Here is a 24,140-nt window from a genome sequence, read left to right on the forward strand (position 1 = left end):
CACGGCCCATGGCTTAAAACAAGGCTGTGTCAGGGCACCTATGCTTTTTAACTTGTTTACAGCCGATCTTGGCCAGTTTTCAAAAGCAGCGACCTTGATAATTCCTAAAATCTGTCAGTCTGGCCTATTTTAATGTAGTACACGAAAGATATGATCCTAATGAGTCACACTAAGGAGGGGATGCAGAAAGCTTTGGATGCATTACATTTATACAGTACCAAAAATAAGCTTGATGTGAAGTGTTCCAAAACAAAGGTGGTCATAATCGGGGGATGTAGCAAAACGAACAAGCATCAATGGAGACTAGGAAATTTGAACATACAAAGCGCACTTAATTATAACTTCCTGGGTGTTTGGTAGCAGCTAACGGAAAGCCAAAATTGTACATAACCCACATGGAGGAGAAAGGGGAGGCAATAACATATGCTTTATGCAAACTGCACACTAACCGGTATAGTCCCTCCGCCAAGGCAATACAGAGGGTAATATACTCCTTTTAACTGCTAGTTATGGTCAACAGCCTTCCCTGGAACTTTAGTAGCAAGCTTGGAGAAGGTACAATGCTGCGCCTACAAGCGAATATTTCAACTACTTTCATACACCCGAAACTCATTAGTGCATCTGGCGTTTGCCCTGAAAAAAGAAAACCTGGAAAACATAGCCGCCTTCATTAAGTACCATCACAGAAAACTCACTTTGCCCCAAACATAATAAGAGGTACTGAAGGGCCTGTTCACAGCTGGAAAGAACCCTTGGACAGACTACCTAACTGAAGCACGTACAAAATGGAACTGGCCTCGGAAAATAGGAAGCACACTCCAGTCCAGTGTGCGACACTAAAGACTGTCCCGAAAAATAAAAATACATAACTAAATCCTATGGGAGAACTCCCATCTAGCCATATCTCAATGGCACCCTAGTGAGGACAGTCCTCAAGCAGATCCTCTACGCAAGACTCATGGTACTCTCAATGGAAGGTGGAAGTCTCAGCCAATGTCAGCCTGTGCACACTGTCACACGAAGAAGAAAACCTTGGATAATCTATGATGCATTTGCTCTGCTCTTTTAAATCTACGACGTGCTTTAATAACATCAGTATTTCCACCCAATGGGGTGCGTGCATGCAGGGAAGCAAAAGCGCTACTCTTCTCCCCTGTAACCCCAGCAGAGTTGGCAAGATTTGGGAAATGCATTGCGGTCACCTAAAGACTTTTATCAGGTGTAGCTTTATAAAATCATGGAATATCACTCAATCACGTGCTCTTCGTAAATGCACGCTGCAGCGTTTTCCCTTAGCAAACCGTAAGGCCGGAGTATATCCAGGGAAGAAGTACTTAGCATCAAAGTTGCCTGGCTCCTGCAGCACGACGCACTGTGCTTATTAAAGCACGACGCACTTTACTTAATAAAGCACGATGCACTTCACTTGAAGAGGCCCCAGTGTTGTAAGGAGACCTTACACTCGCAACCCCAAAGCTAAACCGTGCAGGAAGCGGCCATCTTGATTATCCACAATTAAGGCACATTCACAAGAAGACGTCATGTCGCATATAATGAAAAAGAAAAACCAGTAGCGTATTCAAGATCAATATTTTTAATGTAGGTTTGTCATGTTGTGTGTATCAAGGGTTAAACACTGACAACATGTAATTACCATCACCGATACACGGCCTGGGCTTGTCAATATGGACAGAGTGCATATGAATGTAATTTTATTTGAGTTTTCTATGGAATTCATTCTCCTTCCTTTTGTAACAATTTTAAATAATGAATCAAATAAATTATTTATTTTATTTACAAAAAGCGACGGGTGAGAGTACTGAGCAAGCATGACAAAAGTGGTCACAAGAATGCCCATAACCTTTAGTTGACTTTCACTATTTTCAGCTAGCAGAATTTCACTAACTGCACAAAACCTATTTCAGTGCTAAAGCTCTTATAAACATTACATCAGCTTGTCAAGGAGGCTGCACCATCTTTGATATTACTTATAGGCACCTCGCTTAGCTGGACCCAATGCTAGTGTGGCACTGGTGATGTGCTTATTGTTAAAAAAAGATAAAGTCAGGCTGGTTGTGAGTGAAAGGAGTCCTTGAGGTAGGTTCACGCCAAAAACTGTAATTAGGGACAGTTCTGCGGGAAAGCAAAGAAGACAAGCATTTTTTCCCCACAAAAAAATTACATTTCAATACCTGGCCATGTTGTATATTTTAGGACCAATTGACTCTTTGAATACTTGTCTTGAGCTTGTCAGGTCAGAGGTGGAAGATCTGTTAGTGGGGATGGAGCTTCACCGGAAGAATCGTGACGTGTCTGCTGCTAAGATGGTCTGACAGCAAAGGGTGCTAGGGCCTAGAATTGTAAGATATGCGACTGGGATGTCATAGATTGAAGCTGAGAATTTGGAGTGAGATGGACCTGTCAGATAGTAGGGCTCCGAGCTAATCCACCCGAGAGTGTGATCCCCTCAAGCATGGGGGCTATATCGGCTTGAAGCTGGGACTCTGAGGTAGGGAAAGCTGTTTAGTAGAATAGAAGCACACCGAAGGCTTGGACATTTTTAAGGCAGTATGAGCTATCAGTGGTGGGGTACAGAATTGTGATGCGTCAAGCGCCTTGATGCCTTCGGGTGATACGTGCGCTATATAAATCGCAATACATTTACATTTTTACATTTTGATGTCAGTGAAGTGATTGAGCATGTCCCATGAGAAGTATGCGCTGGGATTGTCAGCGAGGAGAGTTTTACGTGAAGAGGAATCCTGAAAATGGACATTGGGCTGAGTTGTGTTATAGGATCTTGGGCCTGAAATAAGGTGTGTCAGTGGCTCCTATTCTATGAGTTAAGAAATATAGGCTGCACGGAAGCTTTGGAGTGTGCAAAGGATGACGCTTACTGCAAGCAAAAGGAGCGGCGAGAAAGGGAGGCCTTGAAGGCAAGGGCGCTGAGACTGGTAAAGCGTTCTTGATCTATGTGGAGTAGGGGTTGAGAGGTTGGGGATTTTGGGATGGTACCTCATGATGTGTGCCTGATGGGGCTTTTGGGCCTGAGATGGAGTCTGTGTGAGAGCAGGACTAAAAGTAGTGAGTATGTTTTGTGGGGTGATATTTTGACTGTTTGGGAGTGTAATTGTGATTAATGTGGCTACAAGCCAGGACTGGGAGTAGAATTGTGACTTAGAACTTGATGGGTAGTGATGGCTGGAGTGGATAGCTCGGGCTGGAAGGAAAAATGTGGGTGTCGAAGATGGCTCAGCATGTTCTTGTTGGTTAGGGCTGTTAGGTGAGATCTATGAGGAGCAGCTAAAACTGTGTGGAGCAATTCGGGTTGCAAGTCAACTGTCTGAACTGTAAAGGACTCGGAATGGGAGGCTCTACTAGGACTGTAAGGTGTGTCGAGGATAATGGGAGCGGCTAGGACTGTGATGGGATCGATGAGTATTTTGAAGAAGCTCAATGAAATAATGGCTTGAAAGAGTGCAGATGCTTGTTGAAAAGGGTCTAGAAGCGGGGGGAGGGGAGGCTAGCATTGTGAAAGTTGCTCTGTAGGATGGTTTTAGCTTTGAGGGTCATGTATGTGGATCGCAAGAGGGGAGGCAAGCCTAGAAAGATGCTGTAAGGGTTAGTGATACCGACTACCCATTTGCCCCATCTCTAATTATCTAATTTTTTCTTTTTCTTCCCCTAGCCATGCAACCCCTGAAAGACTCGAATTCAAAACCAGGTACTGTTGATTTTGCCGTTTTGTCCAGCAGGCAATAATTGTTTCATCTGATCCAACTAACCTGGATGCTAGATCTCATATGGATAAGAGAGGTTAATTGATCCAAGAATGTTAGATTAACTAAAACTAGCTCGCACTCTATTTTTTACGCGTTTTATTTTGAGGCAAGGGTCGGGTGTAGGCAACATATTGTGGTTCTTTAGTAAGAGTCTTAAACACCATTATGGCCATTGAAATATGGTGATAGTGACCCAGTGCCAGCTTTAGGAGTTGTCTAACAGTAAATGATGTACAAAAGAGCAGATCCTACCCTAAAGTTCATTCTCCCAATTACAGTAAGCACAGGGCAGCCTTAAATACCCTAAAAATGTAATGTGTAATCTAAGCAAGAGAAAGCCAGTAATGGTTTCTTGAAGGACATATTGGCCCTAAACAAAAAAGGTGAGTAAACCGTGCAGAAAAAACAGATCTGCATTGTGATCTCACTGAGTATATACATCTTATCAAACAGTATAGGTGAACTAATAACAGTGCAATATACATGTGCTTTATTAGAGGAAATGATTTGTTAAAGCACAACCTCAGAGAAATATTTAAAACTTGATCATAATGTAGCACACCACTGATGACCTGAAAACTTTTAAGAAAAGTTGGGTATTATAGGTGACATTTTGCAAGTGTGGATTCTATCTTGCTCCAATGGCTGTTCCAGCAAGAGGTCTACTTTGTGGTTGAAGTCCTCAGATAAGTTCAAATCAAAGTTCAAATACAAAAAAGCGTAGTGCGACACAATCTCATCCCACCACTTTTTGTCCAACGAGAAGACACGAGGGAGATATCGACTCTGGCACTAAGACTTGTGCTGAGCCTTATCTTGTTGAGGCCAGTACTGATGCCTACGCCCCAAAAGAGGATAAAATGCCTGACATTGAACCAACTTCGACCCGATGTTGCACTACAAGATTACGAAAGTGAAACTGATCGTTATACAGTCCGACTGCGAACTGGTTCCTCTATGGGGAGGTTGCGCCAGCAGAGGCTCAATACATCTTTTCCCTCATACTCTGAATTAGGTGCACCCTTAGAAGGAGACCATGATGGTGGGGAGGGGGATGACTTACTCCATCCTCACTATGCAGATGACAACTTCTACATGGACATTCAAGAGGCTAATGAGCTTGACACCTCCCCTGAAACAAGATTTGACTCGCCACCTGGACCCCAAATGGAAGAAAATGCATAATTTGAAATAGTGGCCCGACAGGGAGCTGAGGTCCTGGATTTGCAGCTGCCGTCAGTCAAGACCAAAACAAACTTTCTTACGGACGTTTTGCAGCATTGGCCTATCAAATCTGAGCCTCTGCTCCCCTATAATGAGGCTCCCACTGATACCTTGATGAGCCCTTGGTCAAAGCTCTTTTCCTGCCTACCAGTGAATAGGCTGGTGGCCAGGCATCACAGGCCAGCTCCTGGTGATCCGGATTTCCTCACTAAACATCCTACCCCGGGGAACCTGGTGATCCAGGCTTTAACCAGCAACATAAACCTCAATTCATTCCCCACAACTCCTCCTGATATGGAGTTGGAGAAGACTAAGGCATTTGGAAAATGTATGTTCTCTTCTGCTAGCCTAACACTGAGATTGGTAAATGCTGTTTGTTTATTAGGTCGCTACACACATTTCCTCTGGGACATAGGCAGCTAAATCTAGCTGGTGGTACTGGGAGACTCTACGGCTTCTATGGCTCAGACAATTTGTGATGGACAAGATGCGGCCAAATATGTGATTTGTGCTGGCAAAGATACTCATTTTCTGGGAAGGGCAATGTTATGCTTTGGTGACACATGTGAATGTAATGCACAGGATTTTCTGGGGATGCCCTTTGATATATCTCACCTTTTCCCATGAAAAAGCAGATTGTGCTTTGGAGCGCTTTGAAGATAGGACAGCCATGGCATGCCCTCTGGCTCTGTTGACCCCCTGCCATGCAGTTCCTGTACCATATCAGAAAATTCAGAGGCTACTCCTGGGGGCTGGCATATAGGCAACAACAGTCTTCCCAAACACTGCAGCAGTTACCACAGTCCTTTTGAGGCAGTGGACATGGGTATGGCAGGCAATGCCCTGGTCAGTAGCGCCACCAGTCCTCACAGTCCCCTTCCCCTGCAGCAACAGCCACCAAGCTGCTTTAGTTTGCCAGTACACAACCATCCAGTGCGGGTCATGATTCAGCACATTCGTCCGGGATTGCGATCCACCATGTCTGACAGGTGGGTCCTACAAATCGGCCAGCATCGCTATGCCCTACCCTTTCTTTTTGCCACTCCAAATCTTTCCCCCACAGCAAAGCGACATTCAGAGGATCGCCTGTCACTCTGTCACAAGACGTGTAAGCATTACTCTCCAAAGATGCTATTGAGAGGGTTCCAGACTCTTGAAAGAGGAGAGGGTTGTTACTGACTTTATGCCAAAAAAAGATGAGGATGGGGGTGTCTCTGACCTATTTTTGACCATTGACCTCTGAATACCTTCCCGCAGAATGAAAGGGCAAATTTAAAATGATCATGATGCTTCCCTCTTTTCTGGACTCTGGAGACTGTCTGATGTCCTTGGATCTGCAAGCTGTATTTGTTCACATTCCATTCCTGCAGTCTCACAGATGTTACCTGCAGTTGAAGGTAGACCAAGAGCACTTTTAGTTTGCTGTGCCCACCTTTGACCTCACCAGCGCCCCTCAGCTGTTCATGAAAGTGATGGCTGTGGTTGCTGCCAACCCTCAGAGGCTGGGATACTCTACCTGGATGACTGGCTGTTAAAGGCAGGCTTGCACAGTCGTAGAACATCTCCGGATAACTCACACCTTCTGATATTCTTAGGGTTCATGATCAATTCGCTGAAGTCACATCTGACCCTTTTGCAGAGATTTGCATTCATTAGAATGGTGGATACAGTGTAGCTCAGGGCCTTCTCTCCGTTGCTATGAGTCCCTGGCATTTTGGCTCTGATCCTGGTCTTTCAGCATCTGTCCTTGATCTTGGTGACAGCTGCTCTGAGGCTTCTTCCCTGCTTAGCCTCTTTCAGCCTCATTGTCAGCTATGGGAGGTGGCACATGCTGGCTGTAAAGTGGAATCTGTAGTTCCAGTGGGCATAACATCTAAGAAATCTATTGGATGGCATCTAGATTTCAGAGGAAACCGCTCATGATCTGTAGTGGTGGCTGCTCGAACGGAAGTGGTCCAGCAGCAGGCCTCTCTTCCTTCCTCACCCGGAGAAGATGGTAGTGATGGATGCGCTACTGTGTGGTCGCAGAGATAGCGATCAGAGAACTCTGGTCTCTGCCAGAATTCCGCTCCATATCAATCTGTTGTTGGCGGTTCTTTTAGCTCCAAATTCCATTCAGTTATCCATTTAGGGAAGCCTGGTGCAGGTTCTCATGGACACCACCACCATATGGTATTGCAGAAAGCAGGGTCCTGTGCCAGATGGCTCTGCGCCTCTTGAATTGGTCGGACCATCAGAAAACGTTCCTGGTGGGATCATTGAATGCCAGAGCGAAAAAGTTAAGCAGGTGGCATCTAGAAGATCAAAAATAGTACCTACATTCCGAGGTGGAGAAGGGCATCTTCTGCAGTGGGGAGAACCGTGGCTATATTTGTTCACAACCACCTAGAACATGCAGTATCAAAGGTTTTGCGCATTGGAGTTTCCCCAGAACACTTGCTAGGTGATGCATTCTGGCTAGAATGAAACATGGGACTCCTGTACGCCTGCGTAAATCTGCCCCACATTCCCCAAGTTCTGAAAAAGATCAGGAATGACTGGCCCAAGTCAACCTAGTGGTTCCAAATGGGGTCATGGGTGTGTGGGGCCCCGAGCTTCTGGTCGTGAGCATCTGACTTTCAATAACACTACCACTTTCAGAAGATCTTCCGGTACAGCAGCAGGGTAGGGTCCTCCACCCGAACCTTCACAATCTACACCTCTATGCATGGAGACTGAGTGGTGGCAGTTGACTGCTTTTGCTCTGCCCCTGAAGTGGTGTAGGTCATCCTTACCGCCAGGTGCCCTTCCACAAAGTCAGTTTGTGCCACGCCGTGGAACGGATTTGTGACCTAGTGTGGTTTCTGCTAAAATAGACCAATCTCCTAGCCAAGCTTCCTTTGTTAATTTTTTGTCTTTGGCCCAGCAAGGCCTTGCAGTGGGCATTATTAAACATTATTTGTCAGACCTTTTGGCCATTCTGTGTTTGGTGGACCCACAGTCTGTGTTTACATCACCTGTTGTGATGAGGTTTTTCAAAAGGTTTAACACACATTTCCTCCCAGACCCTTAGTGATGCCATAGTGCAACCATAATTTGGTCTTGATCATATGGTACAACCGTTGAACAGATGCATAACTTCTCGCAGTATCTGTTGACTACAAAGACTGTCCTTATTGCGACCTTAAGACATAGTTGGCACAACCGCCCTACGCCATCTTTTTCTCACACATACTGGTGCTGAGGATTTGGGTGGCCTTTCTTCCTAAAGTCCTTTGCACATTGAGCAATCCATCGTCCTGCCAGCATTCTTTGCCTGCCCTCACCCCTCGAAAGAGGAGAGGCTTCCTTAGTTGCACCCCAACAGGACTTTAAGCTTATATATTGATCATACCTAAAGACCACTGTGCGGACAATCATCTTTTTCCAATGTTGTCGTAGACTAAATAATTGAAAGGTTGTGCAGATGAGGTCACTCTCAAGATGGATAGTCCTAAGCATTAGGCTCTACTATGCAATGACCAAAGAGCTTCTGCCATAAAGTTTGAGAGCCTATTCCATCAGTGCAAAGGCTGCTGCCACTGCATTGGCACATGACGTGCATGTCCTTGATATCTGACAGGCTGTGACGTGGGCGTCAATACATACGTTCTGAAAGTACAACTGTCTTGACATCCAGGCTCGGCGGAAGAGCATTCCACCCACTCAGTCCTGCCGGACTTTTTGGTGTGAGCCCACTGAACAGATACTCCAGTTTGAGTGGTACTTCTTCGGTATCTGTGTTAAGATGAAGAATCTGCAGTTAGACGTATCCATCAGAAGAACATGTTACTTACCTTTGGTAATGCTCTGTTTGAGGTATGTGTGGCAGTAAATACACATGCTGTGCATACTCTTGCCATCTAATGTAGAGCCTGGATTTGTGCAAGTTATTTTTCTTCTAAGAAGACTTTTGAGTCACGAGGCATTGCGGCGAAGCCTCTTGTTGGTAATGCGCATAGGCATCAACCCCTTTGTGAGATCGGGGTTCGGCCTTGTGTTCCCATGCTATGAATCAACATTCCTGCAGTGCTCTTCTCAGCCTTCCCAGTTTCCACTCCCTCTTTTTGAATTGTTTACTCTTGCATTCCTTCTACTACCATCTTGGGTCTACGTCCCTCGTCTCGAGTGACTCTTCAGTCGTCCTCGGCCCCACATGGGATCTCACCAGCGGCAACCCTCGAGACTCCAGCGGCGGCTCTGTAGCTCACGCCGTCAACAACAGTTGAACCGATCCTGCAGAAACTCCAGGATGAGATCGATTCGCAGCAGCGGCATCTTGTCATACATCCTCCCCACAGGCAGGATCCTCACTCGCCCACAGGAGACTGTTCCACAAGTCCCGAAACACCAGCTGAGTTTTGAGGAAGCCCTCAACATCCCTATTCCTGCAAAACACAGGAAGATGTTGGTCAAGGCCATGAGCCCTATGACAGACACCCTCCTTTCTCCACAAAGGCCATGACGATCTCCATCTCTGCCTGACTCACCATCTGACCCCATCTCAGGGGTCACTGGAGTCAGAAAACACGGGGGGGGATACTCAAGATACACCCCCTCATGATGATGCCTGAAAATCATGTGACATGAACCCGACAGGGTACACTGATCCTGATTTGTACCCAGCGCACCCATCCCCTCCTGATAACTCCACTTCTTACCATGAGCTGGTAGCCAAGGTATCCTTGTACCAGTCAATATGCATGTTAACACTACATAACAGGATTTCCTTTTCGAGACCCTCTTCACCACCCACCGCTCTACCAATATTTGTGGATGCTCAAGGGCATCGGCTAAATTCTTTCAGGGCCCTGTCAAAGTCAGGGTTATCACTCTCTCAGTGTTACAAAACATCCCCTACAGACCCTGTCTACATTCGGGGACAATTTCCCCCTGACTCTCTGGTGGTACTCTCAGGGCACTGGTGACACCCCTCCACCAGATAAGGACAGTAAACAAATTGATGCTACAGGCTAGAGTTGAGGCACAGGCACCTAATCATTTGCGCATTGGCAATTCAATTGGTTTGCTCTCCGACTATGACCGTGCTCACTAGGACGAAATGGAGGACCTCCTTCAAGATCTCCCATATGAGCACAAAAAAGAGGGCATGAGATGGTATCCAAAGGCAAATTTATCTCTAACACAACCATTCGGTGTGCCCTTGACGCTGCAGAAAACGCCTCCAAAGGTATCACTCACATGTACTCATCCGTAGACACACTTGGTTATGTATCTCCGGCTTTAAACCAGATGTCCAGCAACACCTGCTCAACATGCCATTCAATATACAACACCAATTAAGGCCTCAGGTTGACCAAATGCTGGAAAAGATAAAGAAAGGTACATCGAAGGATATGGGCGCCTTGCGGGTCCTATCGCTGCACACTGTATGGTGGAGGCTTGAAGAACACCTTCCCCAAAGCCTCCACAGCTAATCTCTGCCCACAGGCAGATCAGCCCTTCCCTAGAGGCTACTTTAGAGGGTTTTACTGAGGCAATAATACTAAAAGTAGAGGGAAAAGTGGCTCCCCAAGAGTGCCACAACCACTAAGACCTGACTTGCCTGTTTTCCCCTTTGATCACACAGCAGCTGTCATGGGGTGTCTGCAGAAATTCTGCCCCACGTGGTGCAACGTCACCTCCAACCAGTGGGTGTTAGATATTATCTAACATGGTTAGAGTCTGAAGCTGACTTCCGTGCCCCCCACCATACCACTCTGCAAACACAAACTCCCGAGATTAACAATGTCTGTTCAGGGAGGTAGTTATAGTGCTCATCCTCGAAGGGGTCATAGAACCCGTCCCAAGGCACAGGAGCCTACTTGCTTTACTTCCTGATCCCCAAGAAGGACGGCTCCCTCTGAGCTACTCTAGATCTCTGGTCCCTTAACAAATACAACCTATCACAGCACTTTCAGATGGTCACTCTTCAGGATATTTTTCCGCTACTACATCAAGGAGACTTCATGGTTTCTCGCGACCTCGCAGACGCGTACTCCCACATACCAATCCAAGGGGCGCAAAACTGCTATCTCAGGTTTGTCTCAGCAGCAAAAACATTACCAGTTCAAGGTGCTGCCCTTTGTGTTCACCAAGTGTCTCGCAGTGGAGGCCGCTCACTTGCGCAGACAGGGCATTTGCAACTTCCCCTACTTGTACAACTGGCTGATCATGAGTGCCACTCCACAACAATGTCACAGACACACACAGGTCACAATAAACCTTTTGTAGGAGCTCAGGTTTATGATCAACACAACCAGATCCCACCTCCAACCCTACCTAGGGACAATCCTCAACTGTGAAATCGGCAAGGCCTACCCAAACCCTGCTTCGGTACAGTCATTTCAGGCACTAATTTCTCTCTTCCAACCTGACCGATTCGGTCATTGTCAGGGCAGTCCTGCCCCTCCTTGGCTTGATGGCCTCCTGCATTGCTATAATCCCCCATGCCAGGTTACATATGTGTCCGTTACAGGAGGGCTTAGCGCACCAATGGTCTCAAGCAGAGGGTCATTGGGATAATCTAGTGTTGATCGTCCACCTCACTCCTTCCTGTCTGCAGTGGTGGAACACCAACAACTTGTTGCAGGGATGGCCTTTTCTCGACCCAGTTCCCCAGGTGACCATCACAACAGACTCCTCCCTCAAAGGGCGCGGGGTCCCCTTACTAGACCGGACTTTCTAAGATCAATGGGAACCCAGACATCAGGGTCTCCACAAAAACTGCTTGGAGCTGTTAGCTGTCCATCTAGCTCTGAAGGTTTTTTTGCCCCACGTGACCGACAAGGTTGTCCTCGTCCAGACGGACAACATGATAGCCATGCACTACCTTCAAAGACAGAGCAGTACTCTACTTTCCCAGTTCTCTCAGCTCACTCGGAGAATTTGACGGTGGTCCCTCCCCACAAGATCCACCTGCTGGCAGATTACCTCCAGGGAGTGGACAACGACTTTTCCAGCCTCCTCAGCTGGATGTGGCAAGAAGTCCCCGAGTGGGACTTTCATCCGCAAGCCTCCTCCCATACTTCCAACTGTGGTGGTTCCCACCGGTAGACCTCTTTGTCACCGCAGAAAATACCCAAGCTTCGCATCCAGGTTCTCGCACCCATGGTCCATGGGCAATGCACTGTGGATGAATTGGTCGGGGATATTTGCCTATGGTTTTCCTGCCCGTCCCACAACTTTTATTTGTGGTTTGGAGGCCATGGCGAAAGTCACATAAAAAATGGAACTTACATGAGAGCACCAGGGTGGGTGCTATAAGGCGATGGTGACATCAGTCCAATGTTGTTTCCAGTGCCAAAATAGAGCCAGCACTCCATTCTAATGTAGGAGAGCTATGAAAAGTTTCCAGTTCTAGTCTGGTGTCTGGGTGTATTGAACAGCTATGTGAATTCTACATGTAGATAGAGTATCAATCAGAAAGATCATTACTGAAGGCAAGTAACTATTTCTTATGGCACAACAACAACATGATGACTGAAATGCAGAGCCTATCAAAATGGAATATACTTCCCCCACTATTACTTTTAAAATTGTCAACGATAAGATGCAATGAAATTGCATGTTGACACATCTCACTTTTGTGCTTTATTAAAGTGTATGTATCTAACCTAATAGTGTGCTGTATAACATTCAGCATTGCTCAGTACAACTGTCTCATTGATAGTCTGTAAATACTGTTAAATAACTAATATGTACAGATTTCAGGGATAGCATTTTGCTAATTGCCATTCTCTATAAATTGCAATTAGGAAATTGCTATCCCCAATTTATTAAATTCTTTGAGTTTCATTTAGCTATTCCTAGTAGGTCGCAAATCGACCTACCTCATGAATATTAATGAGGTAGGTTGAAGTTTGCGACCCACTGGGATTAGCATCCATCACAGATTATGGTGGCCTTCTGGGGTTAGCAGACCACCCTGTCTGTGAAAGCTTTTTAATGAAGCAATTGTTTTTAATGTAGCTCATTTTCTTTAAAGGAAATGGGATGCATTTAAAAAAATAAAACGCTAGTCTAATTTTTTTAAGAGCAGGCAGTGGTGCTTTGGACCATTGCCTGAACTAAAAAAATATTTGAATCTACATAACCCCTGCCGATTTGCGAATGGATACCACTTCCTCTGAGGTGTCGGTAAGATATGAATGTTTTGCAAACGTAATTCGGTCATAAAATATTCATACATACCACTGTGATGATTGGGTATTATTAAGGGACGCCCTAAACACGTCCCTACCGAATGACCAAATTGCGAATTCATCTTTTGTACTTTTAAAAACCTTTATTGCGGTTTGCGACCGTAATAAAGGTTTTGTACATATGCCACAAGGATTAATTAATATTCTGTCTTTCGCTTGCCGTCTGTGGCGCCCTGTCGCCACAAAATGGGCCCGTTGGATGTGCTATATCAAAGACTATATGGATAAATAATAAACATGTGATCCGCGCTATGTTCCGTTGTGGTTGCATGAAGATATGCTTTAGAAATAATCTCAAATTATGCCACCAATGCGAATCTGAATATAATGCCAGCTGCGGTGATGTCGTGGAGCTATTCTCATGGGCAGGTTCATTTTACCCACATACCCGTTCAGTCATTGGTCACAGAGTGATTTAATTCCTGTCTGAAGATGTTTTCTCATCCAGTCGCATGGTGGTGGCACAGGAAGTCAGCAAAACTGTTGTTGTCCCCAAATTTTCTTTTAGCATCATAACTGATTCCTTTGTGACAATGGTCGATATTTCACCACAACATTTCTTCCTCATTCTGTCTCAATCACGAGATGATCTTGCTGCCTCCTTTCATAGACCTCATCCTTTCAGTGAGAGGGTTCTGTCTGCAGAGCTGGCATGTCAGAAGAGTGATGACATTCTACACTGATTGTACAAACGAGACAAGCCCTTTCCCTAGACTCTGCCGCTTGTTGGGGATCTGGCTTAGGCAGCCGTATTTCCAGTTCTCAAATGATACTCCTGCATTTTAAAAAGCTACTTTGTTCAAGGAGCCTCTATTCGGCACAGCATCTGTGGTCACTCTGTTAGTTATGACTGCTTCATTCACTTTTCACTGACCTATAGCAATATCATTGATATATTTTGTGACCATGTGGGATACCCTGAGTGGTGCAGGCATAGCTCAGTTGACTTGAGTTTTAATGATGGCCCTTATGTTTCCATAGACTACTGAGAGACTAAATCACTTTGTCCACTAGGTGCTCGCTTTATTTTAAAGTGTTACTACATTTTTAAAGAGAAGGCCGGAAGACTAAAGATAAGGACAAGTTTCTCACGGGTGTCTTTTAATTACTTCTTTACTTTCAAGCCCTCTTTCGTAGAGCTGAACAAAATCCTAATCGTGTGTAATTGGAGATTACCGCCAGTTTAGGATCTATACCTTTTTTGCAAATCCCATACATCCCGCGCTGCTAAAATCTGGTGAAAATTTTAAAGTAAAATTGTGCACTGTCCGAGTTTGTCCATTTTGGAACCAGTGGACACAACAAGCACAGTTAGAGGTTATCCCCCATTTTGAGATGCACAAGCCAGAATAGTAATAGTTCACATGGTAGTATCACCAACTGCAGATACCAGGTTTTATGTAGCCCATAGGAAGAAGACCTCAGTACTTAAACTCCGTCCGAGGCTACCTGTTCATGAGACCGGCAGGAGAGAGTAAGTCGAACATGCATGGAACAATACCTACATTCACTAGTTGAACTCACTTCTTCACCTGTGGCACAGACCCCGTGCTCTCAGACTGAAAGGTAGCATAACAACCTGTTTAGTCTTAGTATACTGCCATATAACGCGTTCTTTGTCTCACTCAATTTCCCCAACCGTGCTTCCCAAATGCTAGTTTCAAGTTCAGCAACAATGCTGCGAAAGTGGAGTTCCAATGCCAAGGATTTTGTGAAAACAACATAATGAGTTGTACACAAAAGCCTGTTCAATTGTGCAATCTTTTTTAGGCCTGTCAGATACGGTGCTTCACATTAATGAAACCTTGTCAAGAGTTGCATGTGTTTGCCTGCTTGCTTTCCACTCCTTGAAAGTTGTGAATTTTATAAACACCCTTTTTAAGTCTCGGCTAGGCAGCGCTGTCCCTCACCCTTTTTAGATCTCGGCCAGGCAGCGCTTGCACTGTCTCTTTGAGACATGCTGTGTTCAGGATATGGGCATAAAGCTCTGCCCACTTTCTACCATCTTTTTAATTGGCTCTTGTCCCTGTCCTTTGCAAATGGCGGCTTTTCATTGGTCAATAGGCTTAGTAGTCCCTCGTTAGTACCGCCTAGTCTCTTCTTGTAACCTCCCACGAGGACATCCCCTGTTACATGTCTTGTTACTCCCTAGGTTTTAATTGCAACCACAAGGCACTATTTTCTTAAAAGGATTCAGGCAAGACTCACACTTGGTCCTAAGCCAGGCTGGCTGTGGTTACTTCGCTCACGAGCACATCTCACATTTATATGAGACCATCTATAAATTTCCCTTCATCAGCTCCACACAGAGTACAACCTAATTCGTAATTAATGTAATAATTCACATTTCAAAGCAACTAATTGTATATATTGACATAGCTATTTCAATGTACTTCTAGTACTGTCTTGCATGCAATGCATTATGGGTAGGAGCAGCTTACAGTACTGCACTGAGACATACAATACTGGTTCATGGCTCACTACGCAAGCATTTGCAATGCACTAGTTCTCGCATTTCTGAAAGTATGAGCTATAGGCGTCGCATTGTTATTTGCAACGCCAATACCTTAAACTATCAGTAATGCTAGAACTATTGCATTGCAAATGCTTGTTACCAAAGTTAATACTCGGCTGACAAGTGAGTTAGATGCTGCAACAATTGTTCTGTCTGATTATTTCTTCCTAATCACCCTTTTATTAGAGTCCATAACAGCATGTCCTTCCTCTCCTCTTCCCAGAGGCAATATACAGCAGATAAACACAAAATGCAGAGTAGTCATATAATTGAACACAATATATAGATTAGTTATTTTCACTAGAGAAACAACATAGCCTGATATGGTGCTCCGTGTGCAATGCAGAAGGTGCTCGAGTTGAAATAAAATGCACATGAATGTTCAAGCGTATATATAAGAAAAAGTGTTTGTGTGATCTGTCCACTCTCGTCATTTACACAAGTTTTGGAGCTGGTTAATTCCATATATATGCCAGCCAGGCAGATCTTTCGTTGACATTTCAATCCCAAAACATCCGTGTGACAGTTAATCACCTGGAGTCTTCTTCAGGACAGCAATTAGAGAACACCTAAATTGAAGGAATATTACATGAGGTGGGCTGTCTGTTACTGGTTCTAACAGGTGACTTTGGCAAAGTCAAGACGGGATGGGTGCTTTTTTTTAAAGATAATTTCATATCCATATATGGTTCAATTGATTGCTCCAATGAGTCGCTGCATATAATTGTAGTGCATACCTCCAGTTAATAAATGTCCTCACATTCATGTGAACAAGCTCTTCGTGCTCGTGTAGTCTCAAAGAATGATTATTCTTTGTCGCACTCCATATCCCCACCTGTGCCTCCCAAGTACTAGATTCATGGTCAGCAATAATGATCAGTAGGAAGTGTTTTGTGTGCATGCATAGCTAGAGGACTTTATACAAATTCGGATGTGTGCATCCGGGAATTCTGGTATGTGCCCTTCCTGGATTTAAGTGAGTGTTTGAGGTACCTGTGAGTATGGACTCTTGTTAGGGTGGAGGGTATCTCTCTCTAAACAAACGTATATGTTTAAAACTAAAATCGTTAAGGTGCCAAAGTATGATTTTGAAACTTCGAAGTTTCCTAACTTCAAAATGTATTCTTATATTGACTAAATGGTATTCTTTTTCATCAATTCATCTCGGTACTCGCAGCCACTGCTGACAGGTGTTTTGCAGAAAACTGCTTTACCAGATCTTAGTTCTTCGATTTATTTTGTTCCTTTTACCTTCTGTTGACAATCATTGCATCAGTTTGATTTGTACAGGTTCTGTCACGCTTAAACGAATCACTTCAATCGCATCAATGTTAAAGGGACATTGAAATGAATAATGCTATAGTTTTCTTCACAGAAGTTGCATCCTTTTGAGATCTGAGCTTGACACTTGCAGTCGATATTTTAGTTCTGGAGCTTCAAGTAGTCGACATAAGCCTGTGTTACACTTTCAATCCGCCATACTGCGGCATCTTGTAAATTTGCAAGATTGATGTTGGGTATTGGGTTGGTTTTGTGTGTTATGGAGAGGTAATGTTTTTGTGAAGAGTGGAGTGCTTTTGTGTTCTCGATGAGGTCCAACAAAATTGTGTCTCTAAACTATGTCCGGTCTCTGCGATAAAACGGCCTGTTGGGATAGTGGCTGTTTATTTCTTCGTATGGTTTTGAGATTGGTGGTACCCACCTATATTGAATATCGGAGCTGCCTTGGATGTGCGTTCAGTGTTCGCTCTAATTTGTTTGTCAATGCTTTCATTTGCATAAAAGGAATCCTTATGTCATCTTTGCATAATGTGCTGCAAAAGGAGGCTGTGCACAGAGAGGTTTAAGGCACGGGTAAATTTGGCCTTGGCCCAGGGCCCCAGCCACACAGGGGTCCTTGATTGAATCAGCTCTGATCTTACCCTGATGAGCTTGAATAATTCTCAACAGATTGTTTTAAATACCATTCTTCTTTCATGTTTAATGTAGATGATGTATTGGGGTCTATTGCAGACTTTTGGCAGTGAAATGTTTGTTTTTCAACACCATGCAAAATCCATAAAAACAGTTTCTTTAAAATCAAACTGGACCTCACCGTATAAGAAAATAGCAGGCAGTCACAGAGATTATTAACCATGTTAGTGAGCTGCTGCTGAATTATAATTTTGAAAACACACTGTCTCTGAATACTAGATATAAATACATTTAGATTTTGGACGACTGTGCCTCTGCACGGTGACCTGGCCAAAGAGGGCATGTATGAGCTGAAATTGGATCATAAACGTTAAGCTGTTACGAACAGGGGCCCCCAAAATGTATTTGGCCCCGGGCCCCTGAAATTCATAAGATGTCCTTGGCTGTGCAGCAGGCGCTGTTGTTGTATAGGCACAGTGTGACAGCCTTTCCTACTTGCTTGCTCTAGTATTGTTAGCAAAATCTTGCACTATAGGGGCACTAAAGCACTAACTACTATAGGGGCACTAAAGCACTAACTACTATAGGGGCACTAAAGTACTAACTATGCCAATATGTAACTTTCAGATAAAAGCACCAGCCTCATGTTCACCTTTAATGGCCTCAGGTGTCCATCAAAGGATGCTGTGCAATAGTACAGGGGGTCTACTGACACTAAATCACTGAATTGAGAGTTGGGGTTTCTGCAGTAGGTTACAGTGGTATGTCCGACCTAGGCAGCGCCACCACAAAAACAGAAACACTGGCAGCGCGTTGCAGGGCACGGTGTGAAATGCAGTCCTTGTGACAGGACTCTCTGCTCTAGCTGCCAGAGACCGTAGGAGCTCCTATCCCTGGCGTTGGTACCCCAGAAGGATCATTGGTTTCAGGGCTTATGAAGGCAGTGGTAGGAAACAAATGTAACCAAAGAGTCTGTAAGTCCTTCTTTACTTTCTGTGAACATGTTGGAAATAGGAAACAGTTGAGGATGCAAAGATGGACACTAGCTCAGAAACATATAATCGGCATTGCACACCGGGACCTTTAAAAAGAGGAAAGGCTGGAGTTGTACAATAGAGGAGCCGTTCCGGAGGTGAAATGTTAAGCATACATCATATGTAGATAGGGCTTAACCGTAAGGAGACAGTGAAAACATTTAGCTTTGGCGTGGGGCATGCATTCGAGCGCTGAAGTCCCTGGGAAAGGAAGTCATGTATTTTGGTTTGAAAGTCTCAACAAACGTTATGCAATTGCTGCTTTTTATTAACGATTTCTCTCTTCCTTGTTCCGCAGATCACCCGCAGGAAATTGAGTGACTGAACACAGATGGATGGGAGCCTGCGAGAGTAGAGAACCGGAAGTCGGCGCCTCTCGTCTGTCTGCTGGCCCACGTGCCGTCGCTGCCCACGCGGACACAGACTGCAGAAAACACTGCTAGAGGCCATCCGCCCACCCGTGTTCCCGAGTCCGACTCCGCCGCATCCGCTCCTCTGCCTTTTTTTGTGCTACTGACTGCCCACTTAGACTTGCTGGATAGCCAAATGGGAGGAGCCAAAGTGCAGAACTCTTTTACCGTCTGTTTTTTCGCATTTCTTAATTCAGTAAGGACGGGAGCGTGTTTTTTTCCCCGCAGAAAGTGCAGCCCGTGTAGCTGTGCTGGCTCCTGCAGCAGGCTGACTGCCTGGCACTTCACCTGAACAGTCGTCTTTTCATTTTTCCTGCTTTGAATGCCCCTCCTGCTCCTTGGACAGGGATAGTTTTACCACCAAAGTTCTTCAATGGTGCTAAGGGCACTCAGTGGAAATCCGTGTGGCCCTGTCTTTTCCTACTTGAGAGGTCACTTGACGACAGAGCACATGTCGTAAAAAAAGAAGTGGGGGGACGCTGTCACCGGAAGTGACGTCACAACCGGAAGTGACATCACAAAGGGTGCCGAGCTCCTCGTCCCAGAGAGGCCAAAGAGTTAAGTCCAGCTGTTTGCCAGGGAGGATGGCGTCCCGCCGGTAAAATAAGTGGGGGGACGCCGTCCACCCGCGTGGTACCCCGACTCGAGCCCTGCTTGTTGGACTTACAAGGGAACGTGGCTGAGACAGATAAGCTTTCCAAAGGGCCTTGTGGAGAGCTTTGGGGGGAGCTGACGCAGTTTGGTTGGTTTTAAAATAAAGGCCAGATTTAGATCTCGGCAGATGGGTTATTCCGTCACGACAGTGAGGGTTGGATATATCCAGTCCGTGGAAATATAAATTCCATATATCCTATGGGATTTCATATTTTTGCATTATGTTGTGACTAATAACCCATTCGCCTAGATCTAAATCAAGCCCTACATAAATCGATCTAAGTTGAGACAGGCACAGTAACCAGACACACAACAAACATGCCAAGTGTACTTAGGATTGTGCCTTGAAGATGGCTATTGCATTAAGGAGAAGTTCTGTGGCGAGTCTACTGGTGGGTTGTCTGGTGCACTCACTGGGTAAATAGACAAACTTTAAATTGTTTTACTTTTCTTTTTTAAATAAAACTTTTACTGCTTCTAGCAGTGCCTCCGCTCTGCTGGTAATTGCCATACTAAATAGAAAGTTTGATGGAGCTACTTGTCAAGGGCAGCCTCTTGGCTACATTTTTGTAAAACTTTATTCTTTTTTTAAATCTTCGATCATGTCACGCTCGCAGGCAAGATTCATATGTTTTTTAATAATAGCTGCCGTGAGGCATCGCTCAGTCTACCTGGATCCCGCGCTCCAATTCCCTTAGTATCCCTCCTACCCTATAACTTTCATATATAGGGTATTTACACGTATACATGAAATATGCAAAACGTGTTTTCTGTGAAAACACTTATAAGACCGAAGTGGCATATTTCTGAAATTACCGGACTCTGCCATCCATGTTTGTCCGGCCAACTTTCAGGCAGCCATTTGCAATGAGACAATAAGTCTATTAGTCGGGCGATTTTTCACAATTTTCTCCTTTCCACCATAGAGTTCTCTGCATTAACACAAGTCTTTCCCATCTCATATTTCTCTGTAATATACAATTACCAAGCATGGAAAACGTACGATTGCCTCATGCTTCCATGCCACATCCTCTTACTGCCTACTAGAGGATTTCAGACAAAGGAATCACTGTCGTTGGGGGATGAACAGGAGTTAGAGCCTCATTTAGCAGACAATATACTTAGTGAGAACGTAACGGATACCCCACATGTTGTATTACAGGCGCCATAGGCTATAATGCACTTGTAATACAGCAGCCAGAACATCCGCCATGTTTTGACACAGTATGCAGTTACTCGAACTCCAAATAAGACCTTCTTCTCTACAATCAATCAGCTTTATTCTTTTTTTTTTTTTAAGTGGCTGCCCCCAGAGGGACCTCTTCCTCCTGTCTTCTGTAGGCTACTACAATGAAGTCTGCTGGTCAGACCTCATGTCCTGGAGACTGGAAGAGTCTTGAGATTAACATTCAGCTCAACTTTTGTCCTTATCTTCTGGACGGCTGAAATTTACTTCCATCCCAGATCTAACAAAGAAGGGCAGCATTGATTCATCTGGATCACACCGCCATTCACATGTGCATCTCAGGAATGTTGTATAGCATAAAGCAATAGTACAGAGTGAGCAAGATAAAATGAAATATTTGCCCTGCCTCTTGCACCTAACAATATGTCCACATTTGTCAGGAATAGAGCAAAATAGCAAATCATGGTCATTTTTGTTTGGTTAGAACTGCTCCTTGCTGGCTGAGGTTTGAGTAGTGATTGCGAGTACCTTCATAAAAGGTTCCACTGACTTGCACCATTCTCTTTAATGTAGAAATTGTGCACCTGATTTATTATTTAATCAGAACTTGAAATTGAGATGCAACACAAGCGCAACACAAGCATTGACCCATCAAGCATTTTGAAATCCATTGATTTAGGATAAAAGGGTATTCTGTAGTTCTCTAACATCTTTGATTTAACCCTTCATGGTCTGCAGTGACCAGACACCACTCTGTGAATCTGGGTGTTTGAAGCGTCATTCAAAATAGAAGTGATCCAAAGCATTTTATGATGAACTCAAAGGAACTGCAGTTTAAATGCTGGGGATTCATGGCAAGGCAACATGCTTATTTCTCAGTAAATTCAGATTCTGTTGAAAGGGAAACATGATATTACAGTGATATCAAAAGTCAAGGAAAACTGGCAAATGGAAACATATGTATGTTTTATTTTTCAGTTTGTACTGCTGTTTTCTGGCCCCTAGTGTCTTTGCCTTCACACATGGATTGCAGCCAGTATCCATGACGCCACCTCTCTGCACTTCTTTCTGAACACTTATCACCTGGAGAAGCATGCAACGTGATGGTTCTCGGCACAAGTCTCATTCCAGACAGGAGCATGGACACACTTGATTGTTTTCTGCTCCAAAAGCTGCAACATTTTGGTGCCTTACAACATGTTTTAGAGACGATGGAACGAAGCATTGAAATAAAATGTTTCATTTTCACAAACCCTACTGAGTCTGGTCATCATTGCAATATTCTGTGCTGTTAAAAAAGTGAGCAGCATGCTGACCATGTTGTGACCTTCTGCTCCTTCAAGTGGTTGCTTACAAAGATGACATTGTGAACATATGAGTTATCATGTTGATGCACAGAAAATAGGAAGGATATACATTTTAAGGAACCCAGGAGCAGCACATATTAAAGTTCACCGCTTTGCCACTACCTCGGACAGAACATGTTCAAATGATGTTTAGAACTTTAAAAAGTCTGGTCCCATCACCAGACTGCATACTTTACAATGTTTTGTAGGTTCCCCCCCTCCGACTGCTAGGCTTTAGAGGCCATGGCATGCCTAAATGAGAATTCCAAAAACCTGGAAGACTCCATACCAGCCAGGGTCGCAAGGTCCTTATCCCCAGCATGTGGATGTCTGCAGGATACCTGGAGATGGGGTTGCTCCTGGAAATCACCAGCACGCAGCGCCCACCTGCAAGAGTGAAGCTCTGCACTCATACTCTCTCCAACAATTATCCGCTTTTCATTTTCTTTGAGGGCAGAGCGGAACATTTAAAAAGACACCAAGTTTCCACTTTTAATTATGTAGAAGCCGATATTCTCTAGAGAGAACAACTTCCAGTCCTTGTGTAGAGATTTTACCTTTTAAGCTGTATATAAGAAACCAGACACAACCGCATCATTAACTTGAAGGACAACGGTTTCAAAAGGATGCTAAGAGTGCCAAAGTATCTTACATAAAAAAAAGATCAACACCAACTTCACCTTGCACAGGGAACATTGCCTAGAATGAACCTTGTGCTTTTAAGTTCTTGGCAAGCTATAGAGTTCTATCTACCTGCCAGAAAGCAATCGTTTAGATTGTGACTTCCTGACAGAGTGGACAAGTAGACATTTACTGTTCTGCGTTCCCTACTTTCCTTAAACATAAAGGAAAGGACACGAAGACCTTTCACAAAAGGGAACAAAACGGGGTGTGAGTTCTGTTTTCCTAACCAGTGAAACCGTACAAGCCAAACACTACATCTCCAAACCAGTGAAACCGTACAAGCCAAACACTACATCTCCACTAACATCACCTGATGTTCAGGATTACCTGACCAGTTGCTAACTATCTGCAAAATAAGCAGGTAATACTGGGGGTCCCCTAAAATCCTTCAACGATATATGTAGTGAGGGAGTCTGGTATGACCAATTCATGTGAGACAATATCAATGCCTTGCAAGAGCTTCCAATACCACAGGAAAAGACTTTAATACAAATTGCAGGACATTTCTAGTGCTCTCAGAAAACAAGCCTGTTTCTGTCAAAGTAGGCCACCTCTACCTTTCTGAGCACTTGTCTGCCGCATCTTTACTAGCAGACGGGTTAATTATAATGGGAGGATAAACATTAGGAAGATATGTCCCCTATTGAAGGAAACAGCACTAGTGTTTCTACAGAATCTGGGATGTAGTTGGAAAGCCAAGGGAGCTAAGCACTGATAGAGGCAACGCTTCCACCTAAGGGTTCTTTGGGTGGTGAGGGGGGCAACCGACTGCCGGGAAGCTTACACCCCCAGGGATTTTGGGCCAGTGGTGTGGCTCAGAGCCTAATTGGGCTCATTTGTGCGTTGTTCGGGCTGGGGGGAGGTACATAACCAGACATTTTGTCTGCTGTGTCACCATTTTAGTAAGGTGACACAGCAGCCGGTCCGGGCTTGAGTGGAAACAGTTTTTAGGCTGTTTAGATAGTGAAGCATACCTGTTAAGATGGCTGACCCCTGCGTAGCAGGAGCCATGCGCCTGCTAGCTGAATCCGGGTGCATGGACTTCGTGATGCAGGAAGCGCTGCCAGCACGATGCACAGCCGAAGGGGTGGTGGCGGTAGTGTAGGCCTGCTCGCCGCCACGGGCAAGACTCAACGTGTCAAAAAAATCGGTAGGTGGGAGTGAGCGAA

General features: G+C 44.7%; 1 protein-coding gene across 2 annotated transcripts in view; it reads left to right on the forward strand.

The window, feature by feature from the left end:
• CD276 (CD276 molecule) overlaps positions 1–22,193 on the forward strand; it is a 243,594-nt gene extending 221,401 nt beyond the window's left edge. For both annotated transcript variants that reach the window (XM_086959262.1, XM_086959263.1), the window contains 2 exons: positions 3,689–3,724; positions 18,990–22,193. In XM_086959262.1, coding sequence (XP_086815388.1) covers positions 3,689–3,724; positions 18,990–19,012 — 59 coding nt within the window. In that variant the 3' untranslated portion in view covers positions 19,013–22,193. The remainder of the gene's footprint in view (positions 1–3,688; positions 3,725–18,989) is intronic.
• The last annotated feature ends 1,947 nt before the right edge of the window (positions 22,194–24,140 follow it).

The sequence above is a fragment of the Lissotriton vulgaris genome, chromosome 2_2, assembly GCF_964263255.1.
Source record: "Lissotriton vulgaris chromosome 2_2, aLisVul1.2, whole genome shotgun sequence".
Lineage (NCBI taxonomy): Eukaryota > Metazoa > Chordata > Amphibia > Caudata > Salamandridae > Lissotriton > Lissotriton vulgaris.